Consider the following 17,996-nt stretch of genomic DNA (forward strand, 5'->3'; position numbering starts at 1 on the left):
CTCTGGTCGGCAGATCAGCATCTTAACACAAAGCACATTTGAATTTTACGAAGCAAATTTGAATCAGGAATATGGAAGTTCCACCTCCTCAAAGTATTGCAACCAAGGCTACATACAAACCCCGGGTTCCTGACAACGTTTTCCAAGTCTGAGGATCACTAAATCAAATGGGTCACTCACATGAAAACTCCTAAGAGCAAACAATCTCTATGAACCATCATGTCACAGGTAGAGGAAAGTGACTGAAAATAATTCAGACAATAGCTTCTAAATATTTTAAAGCAGCAACTACCAGACACAACTCCCTGATCAGAGGTCCAACTATGAGCCCACAGGTGGATTATGGTCCCCTAGGTACGTTTTGATCGATCCATCCTTTACAAAATGGGAAATGTTCATATTTATAAAATCTGCATTTCTGTAACTACAGATGAACTGATATGATATCTAGAATTTACTTCAAAATAATCCAGCGGCAGGGACTTGGAGGGTGTGGAGAGTGAGTGAGCATAAGTGAAATAAAATTGGGCATGAGTTGATAAGTGCTGTTGGGTGATGGAGACACAGAAGTTCATTTTCTTTTTTTTTTCTTTTTGTGAGGGAGATTAGCCCTGAGCTAACACCCATGCTAATCCTCCTCTTTTTGCAGAGGAAGACCGGCACTGAGCTAACATCTATTGCCAATCCTCCTTTTTTTCTTCCCCAAAGCCCCAGTAGATAGTTGTATGTCATAGTTACACATCCTTCTAGTTGCTGTATGTGGGACGCAGCCTCAGCATGGCCAGAGAAGCAGTGCGTCAGTGTGCGCCCGGGATCCAAACCCAGGCCGTCAGTAGCGGAGCGTGCACACTTAACCACTAAGCCACCAGGCCAGCCCAGAAGTTCATTTTCTTATTCTCACTATTTTTCTATGTTTGAAATTTCCAAAATAACAAGTTGTGTTCTTTTTCATCTTTATCTTCATCTTCTCTTGAACAATTGGAAGATTTATCCTGTGAGGAAAATTGAATTGAAAGATTTTTTTCCCCCTGATGCCCCTCTAGCATGGAGTGGCTTGAGCTAAGAAGCTGTTGCCACTTTGAAGGAAGTACGTGCTCTCTACTTCTCCAGTCTCTGCATTCCCTTTATGGGTTCACTGGCCCATTCTGTTCATTTATGCTGCCTACTTGATATTGGGATGCATGGGTTTGCTACCTCAGCCTTATCCATAACCCTAAAATCCCAGGGTGATATCAACATATAAGAAATTGTATATTTGTGGAGTGATGTCAGCAAGATGGTGGAACAGAAAGGCCCAGGTGGAACAGAAAGGCCCGGGCTCTTGTTCCATTAGGAAGACACTGACTTAACAATATACAGACTAAATTGCCCTTGTGAGAACTTTAGAAACCAGTTAAGAGGTCGCAGCATCCAGGTGAGTTCAAAGCCAAGAAGAGATGCATCAAAGCAGGCAGGAAAATTTGTAACATGTACCCATTCTAGCCACTCCCTCTCCCTGGCACAGCATGGTTCAATCAAAAGAAAAATTTCCAACTCCCAGCTCCTCCTTCAAGAAGGAAAGAGAATAGTAAGCTGTGCATCCAACATTCTTTTTGGGGGCTGCTCAAGGGACTGGTTTCTGTCTTGCCTGACTCAGAACACTGATGAGAATAGCAGTTGGGATGCCAGATTGGGGGCTGCTGAGACCAAACACAAGCACTGCAGCTTGTTACAGCACCAGAGACACTGTAGTATCACAGACAGACAACAGTGGTTGCAAGATATCATGGGCTCCAGTGAAGAAGTGACCAACCTTCTTTAACTGGGAAATTACACATACAAACCCAGAGAAGACGCATCTCAAGAAAGGCTTGAAAGGCCCCCAGAATCTCTAGTCAGGCTGATTGGTGAAGGTCTTCCCCTGAACAAAGCCAGTCCATAAAAACTGGGAAAGGGGGCTGTTTTTTCAAATGCCCAAATCTCACCAAAGATCACAAGACCTACAAAGAAACAAGTAAACACGGCCCAATCAAAGGAACAAAATGAATCTCCAAAAACCAACCCTAAAAAAATGCAGATCTATTAAAGAGCTTCTACACGGCAAATGAAACCAGGATCAAAATGAATAGATAACCGACCAGCTGGGAGAAAATATCTGCAAAACATACATCTGACGGGGCCAGCCCCGTGGCTTAGCAGTTAAGTGTGCATGCTCTGCTACTGGCGACCCGAGTTCGGATCCCGGGCACGCACTGACGCACCGCTTGTCCGGCCATGCTGAGATGGTGTCCCACATACAGCAGCTAGCAGGATGTGCAACTATGACATACAACTATCTACTGGGGCTTTGGGGAGAAAAAGGGGGAAAAAAAAAAAAGGAGGAGGATTGGCAATAGATGTTAGCTCAGGGCTGGTCTTCCTCAGCAAAAAAACATACATCTGACAAGGGGTTAATCTCCATAATATACAAAGAACTCACACAACTGAACAATAAAAAAACAAACAACCTGATCAAAAAATGGACAAAGGATATGAACAGACACTTCTCCAAAGAAGATATACAGATGGCCAATAGGCACATGAAAAGATGTTCAACATCACTAATCATCAGGGAAATGCAAATCAAAACAACACTAACATATCACCTCACGCCCGTTAGAATGGCTATAATCATCAAGACAAAACACAACAAATGTTGGAGAGGATGTGAAGAAACGGGAACCCTCATACACAGCTGGTGGGAATGCAAACTGGTGCAGCCTCTATGGAAAACGGTATGGAGATTCCTCAAAAAATTAAAAATAGAAATACCCTATGATCCAGCTATCCCACTACTGGGAATCTATCCAACGAACCTGAAATCAACAATCCAAAGAGGCTTATGCACCCCTATGCTCATTGCAGCATTATTCACTATAGCCAAGAAGTGGAAGCAACCCCAGTGTCCCTCGACTGATGACTGGATCAAGAAGATGTGGTATACATATACAATGGAATCCTACTCAGCCATTTAAAAAAAGACAAAATCGTCCCACTTGCAACAACATGGAGGGACCTAGAGAGTATTATGTTAAGTGAAATAAGCCAGAGAGAGAAAGACAAACACAGTATGATTTCACTCATATGTGGAATATAAACCAACACACAGACAGAGAGAACTGTATGGTAGTTACCAGGGGCAAGGGGGTTGGGGGCTGGACACAAGGGGTGAAGGGAGGCATGCATATGGTGACGGACACACAATAATGTACAACCAAAATTTCACAATGTTATAAACTATTAAGACATCAATAAAAAAAATGCAGATATATGAATTACCTGACAAAGAATCCAAAATAGCCATCTTAAAGATGCTCAACACACTAAAAGAGAACAGATAGACAAACAAAATTAGGAAAACAATCATGAAGAAAATGAGAATATCAACAAAGAGACAGAAATTATAAAAAAGAAAAAAACAAATTCTGAAGCTGATGAATACAATAACTTAATTGAAAAACTCACTAGAAGGATTCAACAGCACACTTGATCAAGCATAAGAATCAGTGAATCTGAAGACAGATCATTTGAAATTACTGAGTCATAAGAGCAAAAAAAAAGAATGAAGAAAAGTGAAAAGAGCCTAAGAGACTTGTGGGGTACCATCAAGACCAGCAACATATTCATTACGGGAGTCCCAGAAGGAGAAGAGAGAAAGAGCCAACTTGTCATGTACAAGGGAGCTACTATTAGATTATCAGCAGATTTCTCAGCAGAAACTTTGCAGGCCAGAAGGGAGTAGGATGATATATTCAAAGCGCTGAAAAGAAAAAACTGCCAACCAGGAAGACTATACCTAGCAAAACTGACCTTAAAAAATAAAGGAGAAATTAAGACTTTCCTAGATAAAAAAAACTGAGGGAGTTCATCACGACCAGACTTGTCCTACAAGAAATGCTAAAAGGAGTCTTTCAAGATGAAACAAAATGACACTAGACAGTAACACAAAAGCATATAGAAGTATAAATGTCACTGGTAAAGGTAAATATACACACAAAGACAGAATACTGTAGTACTGTAATGGTGGCGCACTTTTAATTCTGATATAGAATTTAAAAGACAAAAGCATAAAATATAACTATAAATCTCTATTAATGGATACAAATATGAAAAGATGTAATTTGTGACATCAATAACAAAGTGGAGGGGGTCAGAGATGTAAAGGAGTAAAATTTTTGTATGCAAAGAAAATTGGTATCACTTTAAAATAGGTTTTTATAACTTTAAGACATTTTACATAAAAATTGTGTATTTGTTCATTTTATCTTTGTCTTGAACTGTTTGAGCCCCATGTTCAATCACATCATGGCTACCTCTCCTAAAAGTTATCATACCACAAAAAGTTAAGGGTACAACTATGAAGTACTTTCTATTATGGACATTTGACCACATGGAAATTTTCAGTCAATAATCAACAAATGTATAATGAGTGCCTACATAAGTTAGGCATTGAGCTAGGCCTGGCAGTACTAACATAAGTAAGAAAATATTCCTGCTCTTATGTCATTTCAAGAAAGAGATACATAAACACATATTACTCAAATTTATTTTGCAATGTAATTTTATTTCACTATGTGCAGTTTTAAGCAGGTTCAGAAATATCTGCCTAAAAACATAGCATAATTAGAAGAATCTTGGGCCGGCCCCATGGCTTAGCGGTTAAGTGTACGCGCTCCGCTGCTGGTGGCCCGGGTTCAGATCCCGGGCGCGCACCAACGCACCGCTTGTCCGGCCATGCTGAGGCCGTGTCCCACATACAGCAACTAGAAGGACGTGTAACTATGACGTACAACTATCTACTGGGGCTTTGTGGGAAAAATAGATAAATAAATAAAATCTTAAAAAAAAAAAAAAAAGAAGAATCTTAAAGCCACAAGCAGGCATTTTTCTCTCAAGAGAATGATGGGAAACTAAAGCTTCCTCAAATCCCACCTTTTCTCAAGGAATATTAAATGTTTTATTCTGGAAAGCTTTCTGCAAACAGATACATATATCATTCATTTTCACAACAGCTCTGAAGAAGGCTGGAAGCATATAACTCATACTTCCAATTAACATCACTAACTATGCGTGTAAGGCTCTGAGGTGAGGAGTAAGACACCTAAGGTTCCTTGGTGGTTCCTGAGAGCAGACCATAAAGTGACATCTATGTTCCTGGGTTACACAATGGAAACATTAGAACATGGCTTTTTCACACACAAATTTTCCATGCTTCTTTTAATAGAAAGACATAAGTGATGGCTGATTATCAGAGATTATTGTTTTTAAACAGAAATTATCAGGATATGCCATAGGTAAAGTGGCCAGATTTTGCACTGAAACATCAGGTCATATGGTCTGGTGAGGACATACACACTGACAGGAACAAAACCAAATTTTTGCAAATTCAAAACTTCTGGCCTACACAAAGTCAACAGAGTCAGACCAATATAATACATCTTCTAAATTGATATTATAGTGGTATAAGTGTAGTGATGTTCACAGTAATAGCTAATACTAGAGTAGTTCTCACTGCATGCCAGGCAGTTTTCATTTAATCCTCATGACACCTCTATAAAAGAGGTATCAGTATTACCTCTATTTTACATTTAAGAAAACTGAAGCTCAGAGACATAATGTAAGCTACCCCAGTTCCTCCCACTATAAGCAGCCACGCTCAGATTTGAAGAAGCCAGCAAGGTCTAAAGTATGTACTCTTTTGTTTTGTTTTGTTGAGGAAGATTCACACTGAGCTAACATCGCTATCAATCTTCCTCTTTTTTGCTTGAGGAAGATTTGCCCTGATCTAACATCTGTGCCAATCTTCCTCCATTTTGTATGTGGGTGGCTGCCATAGCATGGCTGACAAGTGGTGTAGGTCTGCGCCCGGGATCCAAACCCTTGAACCGGGCCACCATAGCAGAGCGCACTGAACTTGATCACTACGCCATGTGGCCAACCCCCAAAAATATGTACTCTTAAACACTATGCCATAATGCCTTTCATAATGAGGCTAAGATACCAGAAGATCCTGAAATGCCTACTGAATCCTCTAACAAACACTTAATTGTGCTGAAATATAACTTTCATATCCAAGTGTGCTTTATTGGATTCAAATTCTAGGAAAATTGGTTCCTGCAAATCCAATACTTTCCAGTTAATCAATTCTCCATTCTCCAGCCATTCTGTGCAAATAAGAGTTTTCCTCATAATAAGGTCTTCGTGTTTTCACGTCACTTTCACATATGTATGTGTGTTCCACATGATCCAGAGGCATCCCAGAGAGACAATATGAAATTAGGCAGAAGGAAAAAGACAGATGACTTTTTAGGAGAACAAGACCAAAATAAGTTCTACTTTCTACTTTAAAGTACCACATGAGAATAATAAATGATATTTCACTGAAAATTGGAAACTGGAGAGTTACTAAAATGAAACTACAATTTTTCTTAACCAAACAAAAATTTTCACAGTTTATCATTTTTAAAAGAATTTCTCTCAGATGGCAACTAGACTTTTGGGGGTGAACATGATGCAGTCTACACAGAAGTCAAAATATAATGACATACACCTGAAATTTATATAATGTTAGAATCAATATGACCTCAATAAAAAAATTAAATTTAATTTTAAAAAATTTTCTTAAAGAAGTTCTCTGTCTCCTTCTTTTTGGTGTCTCCTTGGGATCTCAAAGATGCAAATTCAAAATGTTCTTCAAAATAATGTCTCTGACAAGGAGTTTCCTCTTCCCTTGGTGAATTTTACAAAAATCAAAATGAATAGGGGCTGGCCCCGTGGCTTAGCGGTTAAGTGCGTGCGCTCCGCTGCTGGCGGCCCGGGGTTCGGATCCCAGGCGCGCACCGAGGCACCGCTTCTCCGGCCATGCTGAGGCCACGTCCCACACGCAGCAACTAGAAGGATGTGCAGCTATGACATACAACTATCTCCTGGGGCTTTGGGGGGAAAAAAATAAATAAAAATAAAAATTATTAAAAAAAAATGAATAGCACAAATGACTCAATTCCAGCTGCATTTTCATCTACTTACAGAGCTGTTGCTTGTGATACAAAGGAACAAGCCTGTGGCAGGGACCCAGAAGATCCGTCAGAGCTGTCCACTAACTCACGGGAGCTGGCTCATCCACCAGTGGGCATTCAGATGTCTGCACCGAACTTGACACCGTGGCAGGTGGGAGCCCTTCATTCCTTCGGATGTGGAAAGCACAGAGTTCAGATTCCACTATGAGATGACTGTCACTTAGGTGGAAGAGGTCTTCTCAAACCAACTGGCCTTTCTCTTAGGGAAATCTGAATTTCCTCAGCTGCATTTTCCTGACGTTTCAGGTTATTCAGGCGCTTCATTTCAGAGTCCCTTTCAAGTTTGATGGCTGAAAAATAACATACACAAAGCAATCCAACTGACATTTTTTACCAGGCATAATTTAGTCAGAACTGAATATTTATCACACAGAGAAATTCACATTCTTGAATACTAAACAAGAAGACAGGGCTACATAGATAGGGAGTATGGGTATGAATGAGCATATTTAAACATTTCTCTGATAATAAGCAAAATAACACACACACAATTTGCAATTTATTAAAGTAGTTTTTATGGAACTTACATTCTGCAGAAGGGAGCAGACCATCCTTAATGGTTTTACATTTTTGGGGGTGTAAAGGACTACCAAATGTAATTTCTTCCAAGAAAGGCAATTTGATGTTGGCTAGGTTCGTATACCAGGTCTTCGTAAGCAGCGCAAGATCCCAAGGTTCCTGCCTGGGGCAAAAATACATTAATTCATTCAATAAATATTTATTAAGTATCTACTGTGGGATATACAGAAGGCATCTTATTAAATTTCTCCATTCCATTTTCCACTAGACATTTGGTTGACAGGGGGGTATTCAGGATTTTCCAGAATTGCAAATTTAGCCAGGAGAAGCAGCTTTATATTACTTAATGTAGAGATATATTGAGAAATTAGCATAAATTATAATGACAGGAACTGTTGTTCACAATACAGCCTCCCTGGAGTCAATCCAATCTTTCCATATCCTTTAAGAGGACGTAGTTAAGAACTGTAAGCTCTAAATCTTTTACGGCTGATCAAAAATATGGTCACATTAAGGAAGGAACAAAGGGAATAATCATGCATTGAGCAGGGTACTTGGCATCCTCTAAGGCTTTGAGTGTGTGATCTTATTTTAATCATTACAACCACTATGTAGGTGGACAGAAACTGAGACTCAGAAGTTAATTAATTAAGCTGATACTCAGTCCAAGTATATTTATTTAGAAGCACTAGTACCAAAAGAATTGTTAGGAAACTGGAGAAAGGGATGAAATCCCAAACTACAATATTAAAAATAATCACTACGGACTTTAAATGAATTGTTTTATGTATCCTAATGCAGAAATTTAAAGTATCAACTACATGTTTCTCATCTACAGTCTTGTGAGTCCATATGCACGAGGAACGGGAGACCTGTTCTGGTACGAGTGTGGGAAGTGAGAGTGTCACACACATGCCACCTGTTTGTTTTCCTCTTCTAGCTTCCTTGCTACTCTAGCATCTAACTTTAAGGAGTGACTTGAAATCTATAATTATTATAGATGTACTTGAACAAGTACACAAAGATGTGTTTAGGGCCGGCCTGGTGGCGCAGGCAGTTAAGTGCGCGTGCTCCGCTGCTGCGGCCCAGGGTTCACTGGTTCGGATCCCGGGCATGCACGACGCACTGCTTGGCAGGCCATGCTGTGGCGGCATCCCACATATAAAGTGGAAGAAGATGGGCATGGATGTTAGCCCAGGGCCAGTCTTCCTCAGCAAAAAAAAAAAAAAAAAAAAGAGGAGGATTGGCAGATGTTAGCACAGGGCTGATCTCCTCACAAAAAAAAAAAAAAAAAAGATGTGTTTATAAGAATGTTCACTGAAGCACTGTTTGTCCAAAAAAATGCACAAAATAGCCTTAACGTCTTTTATGAAGAGCTTGGTTAAACAAACATAAATGCAATGAAAGAATGAGGTTCATCCTTATATGTTGATTTCAAAACATGAGCAATAAAATAGCTAATGTTTATCTAGCATTTACTATATGCTAGGCACTGTTTTAATCAATTTATACATATGAACACATTTAATTGCCACATTAACCCCATGAAGTAAGCAGGTGCTATTATTATGCTCATTGTACAGATTAGGAAAGAAGAACAGAGAACAACTTGCCCAAGGTCACAAGGCCGTTGGTCACGGGTTCAGAATTTGAACCCAGAAAGTCAGACTCTAGAATCTGTGCTTTTCACCACTAGGCTATACAAGATATAGTAGAAGGAGCAAAGTTCAATATAATCCCATGTGTAAAAACATGTATGTGTGTGTATACATATGTGTGTATGTGTATGTGCATCTATCTTGTATAGCAGACAGAAATTCTAGAAAAACAGAAAACATTTTACCTCTGAAGGGGACTGCAGGGAGAGATGGGGATATGAGAAATAGCATTTTTATCTTCCTTTCAAATGCCTCTATACAGTTTGAATGTTTTTATTTTTTTTTTAAATAATCTTCCAAAAATACTTAACCAAAAAAAGCCCAAGGTGAGGAGCTGCCTTAGGAAATGAACTCCAAAGCGTGCTACTAGCATTCTGTTCCTCTTAATTTAGCTGCTCTTATAAATAGTATGATCTCACTTTCTTGTGAGAATGACAGAGAAGGCACTGGTTTTGCAGAGATTATTCATGATATAAAATTCTGCATAACCAAAACTGCAGAATCAGTGCTTTAAATCATTCTCCAGATATAGGAATATCTTCATTATAAAAATTATTTTTGGGGCCAACCCCATGGCCTGGTGGTTAAGTTCGCTGCGTTCCGCTTCAGCAGCCTGGGTTCGGTTCCTGGGTGCAGACCTACACCACTCATCAGCAGCCATGCTGTGGCAGTGACCCACACAAAATAGAGGAAGATTGGCACAGATGTTAGTGCAGCGTGAATCTTCCTCAACAACAACAACAAAAAATGTTCATAATAATATTGACTATAATGGTACTTGCCTATAGTTCAAAGTCTAAACACATACTGAACTGACAAAACTTAATAAAATGCAATGGTGAGTTTTCTCTAGTTTTCCTATAGCTTTGGTTTTATAACCCCATAGGTTGTCTCCATTTACTTCTTAGAATATTGTTAAAAAGAAAAATTCATTGACTCATAATTCTAAATATGTCATATTTCTGTGGCAGAAAGGTTAAAACAACAAAAGTTCAAAAATTAAAAACAAGGTAGCACTACAATTCTACAGAGTGAAACTACCATGTGGCAGCAGTCCACGTTCATTATAGGTTTCCTATATGGCAGGCAACGTGCAAGGACTTTACATAGATTACTTCATTTGTATTCCACACCATATAGATAGGAACTGATATGTCCATTTTACAGATGTGGAGGCCAAAACGCAGAGAAATTAAGTAATTTACTCAAGGTCACATAGTGAGCCAGGGGCAGGGCCAGGCTTTGAGCCCAGGTCTTCTTCATTGCAAAGCCCAAGTTGTCCATACATCTCCTGCCAAAGCGTACAGAATGCAAAACTAACTCTGTACCAGCTAATTAAGTCCTCTGTTAAGACATATCAGACACCAAGGCATGTTTAGGTAGACTTGTGCTATCTACAGAGGTATTTCAACACGGCTGGCCGTAGTAGAAAGTGTTGCTTTGGAGTAAGAAGGCTCAGACTTCCAACCCCGTGGCTTCTTTACTTCACGACTGTGTGACTTTGATCAAACCACTTCTCCCAACCTCAGTTTTCACACCTGAAAACGTGGTTTTGTTGTAAGGACCAAGTAATATAATTTATAAATTCTTATAAAAACGTTTTTCTTTAAAAAAAAAAAAAATCACTATCCAGACACCTGAAAATGGCTCATATAGTCCAGCATCTCAGGGGAACATAAGGGTGTCTGGTGCTTTTATTTTAACAAGGACACTCCCCACCCCCAGTCAATGCTTACCATGATATAAATACTTACACTGTATAACAACCGCTCCGCAAAATGGTTTTCACTGTGTTCTTTCTTGGCAAGCCATAAGCCATGGTGAATTTTTACAGTTCAATTTCCTAACATAGGTGCCTGACGAATGACTCTGATACTCTGTTCACTTCGCCTGAAATGATTGCAACACACCTAATCAACGGCTTTCACTTGAATATTTTTTAATACTCAAATAATAAAAAGATTCAGAAAAAGCATTTCTGAATGTCAAAACATCCCTAATAAGTGTTCATTGAAGCTGAACTAATGTAGAACTGTGTTCTCTATTTTCCATGAACTCATTTTGTCATTCCTTGCCATGTAAGGAGAAAATGCCAGGTTAACAGCCTGGGTATGCTGTCATGGAATTTTGTCATTGTCTAAACCTGCCAAACTGGCTCAAACAACTCAGCCCCAAACTGTGTCTGACTGTGGCAATTTTAAGCCACAAATGGCTCTGCGGGCACAGGAACTTCCAGTCCCTCGGCTGAGCCTTTTAGAGGATACCAACCTTCCCAGATTTTCCCTTATTCAAAAATCTGAACTTAAAAAATGGCCAACTTGGGCCGGCCCCATGGCTTAGTGGCTAAGTGCGCGCGCTCTGCTGCTGGGGGGCCCTGGGTTTGGATCCGTGGCACGCTCCCATGCGCTGCTTCTCTGGCCATGCTGAGGCCGCGTCCCGGGTATAGCAACTAGAAGGATGTACAGCTATGGCATACAACTATCTACTGGGGCTTTGGGGGAAAAAAATACATAAATAAAATTATATTAAAAAAAAGGTCAACTTGAAGCACCACTCCCACCTCCCCTCCCCTGCACCATTCTTCGCAGCGACTCTCCTCCCCCGCAGACGTACTCTTCCCCGCACGCAGCGGCTCCCGGGAAGCGGTGGGGCCTCGGGCAGCCGCAGAGCCGGGGACCAAGGAGCGGGCCTTCCCCTCGGTCCGCGCCTTCCCACGCCCGAGCCCCACGGCCCCGCACCCGCACGCAGCGCGCGCCCAGCCCGCCCGGTCCGCCGGGGCCTCGGGAGACAGCTCCCGCGGAGGGGGCGCCGGCGCCTGATTACCGTCGCTGGAAGTGTCTGAGGGTCGCGGTACCCCGCCGACCAAGGGCAGAGCGCGCGCCCGACTAGACGCACAAGGCCGCGCACACGCCGCGGGCTCGCACCGCGGGCACACGCCTCCTGCCTGCTTGCGCCGGAGCCGCGGGCGCGCCCGCGTCACGTCGCGGCCTCAATAAAGGGCTTTGTGGGGCCGGCCCACGCTTGGCAGAACGAAGGCCACGAGCCAAAGAGAGGGCTGTAAGCTAGGCCTCTCCCTGAAAACGACAGTTAAACGTAAAGGGGTTGTGTTGAAGCGACTTGCGGACTTCGTTTTGGGGACCATTTGGGGCGCCACTTAAAGAAATGTGCTCCATTCTGACGTGTCCGCTGTGAGCGAGTCTCACTGGTGGCGCGTGAGCAGAAGTGTTATTTACTGTTCACACGCTCTAGGGGGTGAAGGCGGTTTTAAACGCGAAAGCTCGAAACCCATGTGATACGTTATGTGTTCGTGTAAAGAGCAAGACAGGATCAAAAGACGTGGCCTGATGGACCAGATTCTGAAGTCATTACTCTGTGGTGATTCAGAATGAATCCGTTATTTTAAGACATCAGATGGTCACCACTTAACGTCAGATGAAAATAGATTGCCTTTCCATTTTGCGTGAGGGTTTTGGACTCAGAACTGGTTTGGAATTCTAGTTCTGCCTCTTGCTAACTAAGATCTGGCCTACATAACTTCTCAAAGCCTTAATTTCTTTATAAAACAACTATAATACTCTTTATTCTACAGAGTTGTTGTGAAGATTAAAAATCACGTCTGTACATTCTCTGCCACATTTAGGTAAGTGCCTAATTATCCAATTTTGAGCGTAGTGACAACTTTATGAGATAGGCAATTCCAATTGTAGAGAGGAGGAATGAGCTGAGAGGTTAAAGGACTGCCCAAGGTCACATAGCTAGTGAGTTGCAGGGCCAACTTTTGAAGCTAAACACAAGTACCCTTTCCATCCTGACAAGCTACCTCTGATTCTAGCTCCTGCCTAATTAGAATAGGATTGCAGGGTTGACCCACCTTTCGAAGGTGCTTTGTGCCTCCCGGAAACTGGAAGATGAGGACTCGCTCGCTCTTTAACGTTTCTGTTCTAGTACTGATGGAAAAGGAGCAGCGAGGAGTGAAAGTGGGTGTTAGGATTTAACATCAAGAATGGTGAAGCCTTAGTGGAATGTGAAATCAGCCTAGTAGATTTTGACCTGAATTTTTTTTATTGAATTAGTATAGAATGGGGGAAAATGAGAGTACAGCACGAAAATAAGTATTGTTTTATGGAACTTTCATTTCTGTTACACACATGCACACATACACATGCCTGTGTGTGTACAGTTTCTTTTCTTTTTTTTTTTGTGAGGAAGATCAACCCTGAGCTAACATCCATGCTAATCCTCCTCTTTTTTTTTTTTGCTGAGGAAGACCAGCTCTGAGCTAACATCTATTGCCAATCCTCCTCGTTTTTTTTCCCCTCAAAGCCCCAGTAGATAGTTATATGTCATAGTTGCACATTCTTCTAGTTGCTGTATGTGGGACTCCGCCTCAGCATGGCTGGAGAAGCGGGGCGCGTCGGTGCGCGCCCGGGATCCAAACGGGGCCGCCAGTAGCAGAGCACGTGCACTTCACCGCTAAGCCACGGGGCTGGCCCTGTACAGTTTCAATATAAAATATAGTTCTTACAGTGGGTCTAGAAAGTTCGAAAGCCACTGTCTAAGATCATTTCATTTTAGAGATGAAAAAACAAAGACCAAAGAGTTAACTGAGGTCACACCCAGATGGGGCCACCTTAGAGTTGAAGTGCCACATAGATCCGTGGCCTGTTCTTTTTATACAGAAGAAGAAATCAAGACCCAGGGAGAGGATGTGATGGGTCCAGCGCCACACTGAGAGAGATTAGACAGCCTGTGATTTCTCCATGTGGGAACTCCATTTCTTGTATGTGTAGATAATTCCTGACAATTGTATTCAGTTATTTCCTATGTGACTGACTTTGAACAAATATGGTGGAAGTTATGGTGTATAACTTATGAGACTAGGTCATAAAAAGTATTGTGGCTTCCTTCTTGCCATCTCTCTTGGATCACTAATGCTAGAAGAGGCCAGCTGCCATGTTGGAAGGACACTAAGTCACCTTATGGAGAAATTCACATGCAAAGGAATTGAGGCCTCTAGCCAACAACTGGTGAGGTGGCCTCTTGCTACCAACCATGTGAATGAGCCATCTTGGAAGCAGATCTTCCAAGGCTCAGTCAAGCCTTCAGATGACTACAGCGCCAGCTGATATCTTGACTGAAACTTCATGGGAGACCCGAGCCAGAACCACCTAGCTAAGTTGCCCCAGGATTCCTGGGCCTGAGACAGTACAAGATAATGTTTGTCATTTTAAGCTACCAACCTTTGGGGTAATTATTACATAGCAATTGATAACTAATATACCATTAAATGTCTTATTGTATAGGGAATATTTTATATAGAGGAAAATAGCCATGTTTTTATAATTGAGATTAATAGTTTGATAAAAATGAAGAGTAAAACACGTTATGCTTTACCATCTACTGGGCAGCTGATTTTGCTAAATCTCATCCAGGACCAGTTAACATCTTAACCACCTAAATATATGGTAACCACCCTCCCTTACATGTATTTAAAAACAAAAATCCTATAGAATCCTATAGAAGGTGGATGGATATCCAATAAAGATTCAGTTTCCCCCTCATAATGACTATTTCAATATTTTCTGTTGAAATATCAAATTCTCAACATTTCTCTCTCTCTCTCCCCATCTCTCTCTCTCTCTTTTCTCTGTCTCTATCTCTATCTGTGCTCTCTCTCCACCTGCCTTTCTGGTGCCCTACACACATCTACCTATTGGGTAAGCCTTCACTGATCACATCCATTGCAGAAAGTTGGCAATTTTCATTTAAATTGGTTGAGTATTGCTGCCACCTAGTGTTAAAACTAAGGTACAAGGAGGAATACAAAATGCAAAAGAGACTTAACATGATAATAACAATCATAACTCATAACACAAAAACAATACTAGTATAATGACATTTACTATGTTTTGGGCATTGATCAAGGTATTTAATATACATTGTCTCATTTAATTATCACAACAATAGATTCTATTATTAATTTAGTGATGTGATTTTCAGGATATTAGAGAAGAAAAAACTGAGGCACCTCAAGTGTGAATAACTTTTCCAAGGCCACAGGATTTGAACCCAAGACTATCTGATTCTGATTTTTTGCTCTCTCCACCACACTGTACATTCTCCCGGGATTCTAATTAGGGCAAGATTTTAGAGTATATACTTGTAAATATTTTTGCAACTGCCCTTTTCAAATATTCTGTTAATTTCTCATTATATACGTATATATCTATGTGTGTATAGATATATACGTATATATTCATTCTAATTTCAAAGAGCGATGTTTCATTTCTTTTAACTTATTATGTAAATCACAGATGCAGCTTACAGTTGTTCATGGCTACATCCAAAACTGCTCTAGTAATGACACCAATTCTAGATAATGATAGAACAATTCATCTGCAAAAACTTTAAAACCACCAAAGAATATCACTGAAAGCCCTAAATATTCTTAACCCTTCTGTACTAGCACCTTCCTAATTCTCTCACTTCAAAAGCCACTCTGCCTGTTTCCCTCTTTCTTCCCTCCCTGGAGTTTGTGTATGCCCGTAGTTGTGTGTGTCCTTTCTTGGACTGTTCGTTCTACCCAGTCCTCTCAGCGCCTCTGCTCTCACTAATGTAATATCAACTTCTCTTTGGATGGGCCCCAAATGTGATTCTCTCGCCAGCCTTGCCTTCTTTCCCAAATACCTATCCTGCACTTCCGTCGGTTTTGGGGACCTTCCTACCTGACTATCCTGTTCAGATGGAAATTTTGACGTATCCAAAATGTAATTCATAACCTACTCCCTAAACAAACCATCTTTTCTGTTCCTATTTCTGGGGATGACCCCATGAGTCTTCCATGAGTCAGGCTTAGAGCACTGAGCCATTTTTAAAGCATATTGTTGGGCACTTACTCCATGCCAGCCATCATTCTTGGTCACCTCACATGACATCTGATACTCTCAGCTTAGGAAGGAAGAAGATAATCGTTTCCCTAGTACAGTTAAGGAAAAAAAGAGTTTATAGGGCTGAAAAATGACTTGCTGACAATTACACAACTAGTAAGTTGCAGAGCCAAATTTAACCCAGGTCAGTTTCACTCCTGACCTACCTCCTTTGAGATCTCTGGATCCCCTGGCTGGACTATATATCCCTCTGTTCATGAGATTTCCATTGCATCCTCTCAATAACATTCACCTACCCACCCATTCTATTTGAGGTCGACAGAATAGGTTTCTGTACCTTAAACACATTGTTGCTGGACCAGAACAGAAAATGATAACCACAGCGAGCATCCGGGCTCCTCTGCTCTCCTGAGAGGCAGAAGTTACAATCTTGAGGGTGCCCAGTTGATAAACTCTTATCTTTGAGAGGCAAAGCAGGTCAGGATCCATTATCCTGATCCAAGACTATGGTATGTCGTTTACAGCCTAGGGTTCTCCCCAGGACAAAATGTGGAGCAGAGAGGATCCCTGGCTGGCTCTCAGGTGAGAACCACCGAAGCTGCATCTGCTATGGAGTGGTTTATATCAGGAGAGCTCAGCCCCGCACAACTACACGTGAATTCCTCTGTTGTGCAAGCAAAAAGCATGCGTCATAAGAACAGGAAGAAAGGTCCTTCTTTACACATCTTAATGTGTGAGAGCTTTGGGGTGTTACAATGTTACCCTGTAAAGTACTAATTAAAACAAAGGATTTATCTGCTTCAATCCAAGGAGCATTTCAATTTCATGCTAATTTATAATGTTACTTTAAGAGTAACTAGGAAAGCAGGAAGAATTAGAAAATTAAGATTAGATCTCTAGTTACTTAGTAAATATTTTTAAAATAAGTCTCATTGGGCCGGCCCCGTGGCTTAGCGGTTAAGTGCGTGCGCTCCGATGCTGGAGGCCAGGGTTCGGATCCTGGGCGCGCACTGACGCACCGCTTCTCCAGCCATGCTGAGGCTGTGTCCCACATACAGCAACTAGAAGGATGTGCAACTATGACATACAACTATCTACTGGGGCTTTGGGGGTAATAAATAAATAAAATTAAAATAAGTCTCATTTATTGAATTTTCAAATATATTATAAATCACATCAACTGAATTCTTTTCCTGAGGAGATAAGACCAGATGAAGAGGCAGTGTGCGCAAACACAAGGAGTCTAACTAGGAATCCAAAACACCTGGGCTGCAGGCTCTTTCCATAAATGTGAAAAGCTCCTAAGCCTTTGTATCATTTATGAAACCTAATAGATAGCTCTCAAAAATATGTTTATGATTGATTCCATGAATTTGTCTAAATCTTTCACATAAAAGTGCTGTCTTTAATAAGTTAGTAAATGACTTTTAATTTTACCTATTTTATATTTTGCTATATTTATGTAAAGAATTCATTAAATTTAGGGTATAAAAAGATATAAATTTTATTTATCCTAAAACTTCCTCTCTTGAAGACTTATATCCCAGGTTTACTGCGTCCATATACTTTTAAATTTTTATGCATTTCAGTGATTCATATTTCATCTTAAGCTTTAATTCAATTAGATTCAAGTCAATTTAACACACATCTATTGAGCACTTTCTGTATGCAAGACTCTGATCGGCCCCTGCAGTCTAACATTTGTCCCCACCCCCGTCCCCCCTGCATATGTAAGAAAAGCTCTCTTTTTTGAGTGCAGAACTTCTTGTACTTGCTCAAGCACTGACTTTCTAATGATAAACCTATGGATTTTACTCCTTAATTCTTTTTTGTCTGCT

General features: G+C 40.9%; 1 protein-coding gene across 2 annotated transcripts; it reads right to left on the bottom strand.

Moving 5' to 3' along the window:
- Positions 1 to 3,316: 3,316 nt before the first annotated feature.
- On the bottom strand, positions 3,317 to 11,136 carry LOC131409361 (uncharacterized protein C4orf36-like). Of its 2 annotated transcripts, XR_009220906.1 has the most exons (4): positions 11,026 to 11,136; positions 7,622 to 7,776; positions 7,045 to 7,384; positions 3,317 to 3,341 (listed from the first exon to the last, which is right to left on the bottom strand). XR_009220906.1 is itself a non-coding variant. In XM_058546453.1 (3 exons), exons 1-3 carry the CDS (start codon positions 11,088 to 11,090, stop codon positions 7,251 to 7,253), a joined length of 354 nt encoding a protein of 117 aa, XP_058402436.1. In that variant the 5' UTR covers positions 11,091 to 11,136; the 3' UTR covers positions 7,003 to 7,250. The 2 variants fall into 2 exon arrangements, 1 of the variants encoding a protein (XP_058402436.1); XM_058546453.1 differs by lacking the exon at positions 3,317 to 3,341 and having other exon boundaries at positions 7,003 to 7,384.
- Between the last annotated feature and the right edge of the window lie 6,860 nt (positions 11,137 to 17,996).

Source organism: Diceros bicornis, chromosome 8 (genome assembly GCF_020826845.1).
Source record: "Diceros bicornis minor isolate mBicDic1 chromosome 8, mDicBic1.mat.cur, whole genome shotgun sequence".
NCBI classification, from domain to species: Eukaryota; Metazoa; Chordata; class Mammalia; order Perissodactyla; family Rhinocerotidae; genus Diceros; species Diceros bicornis.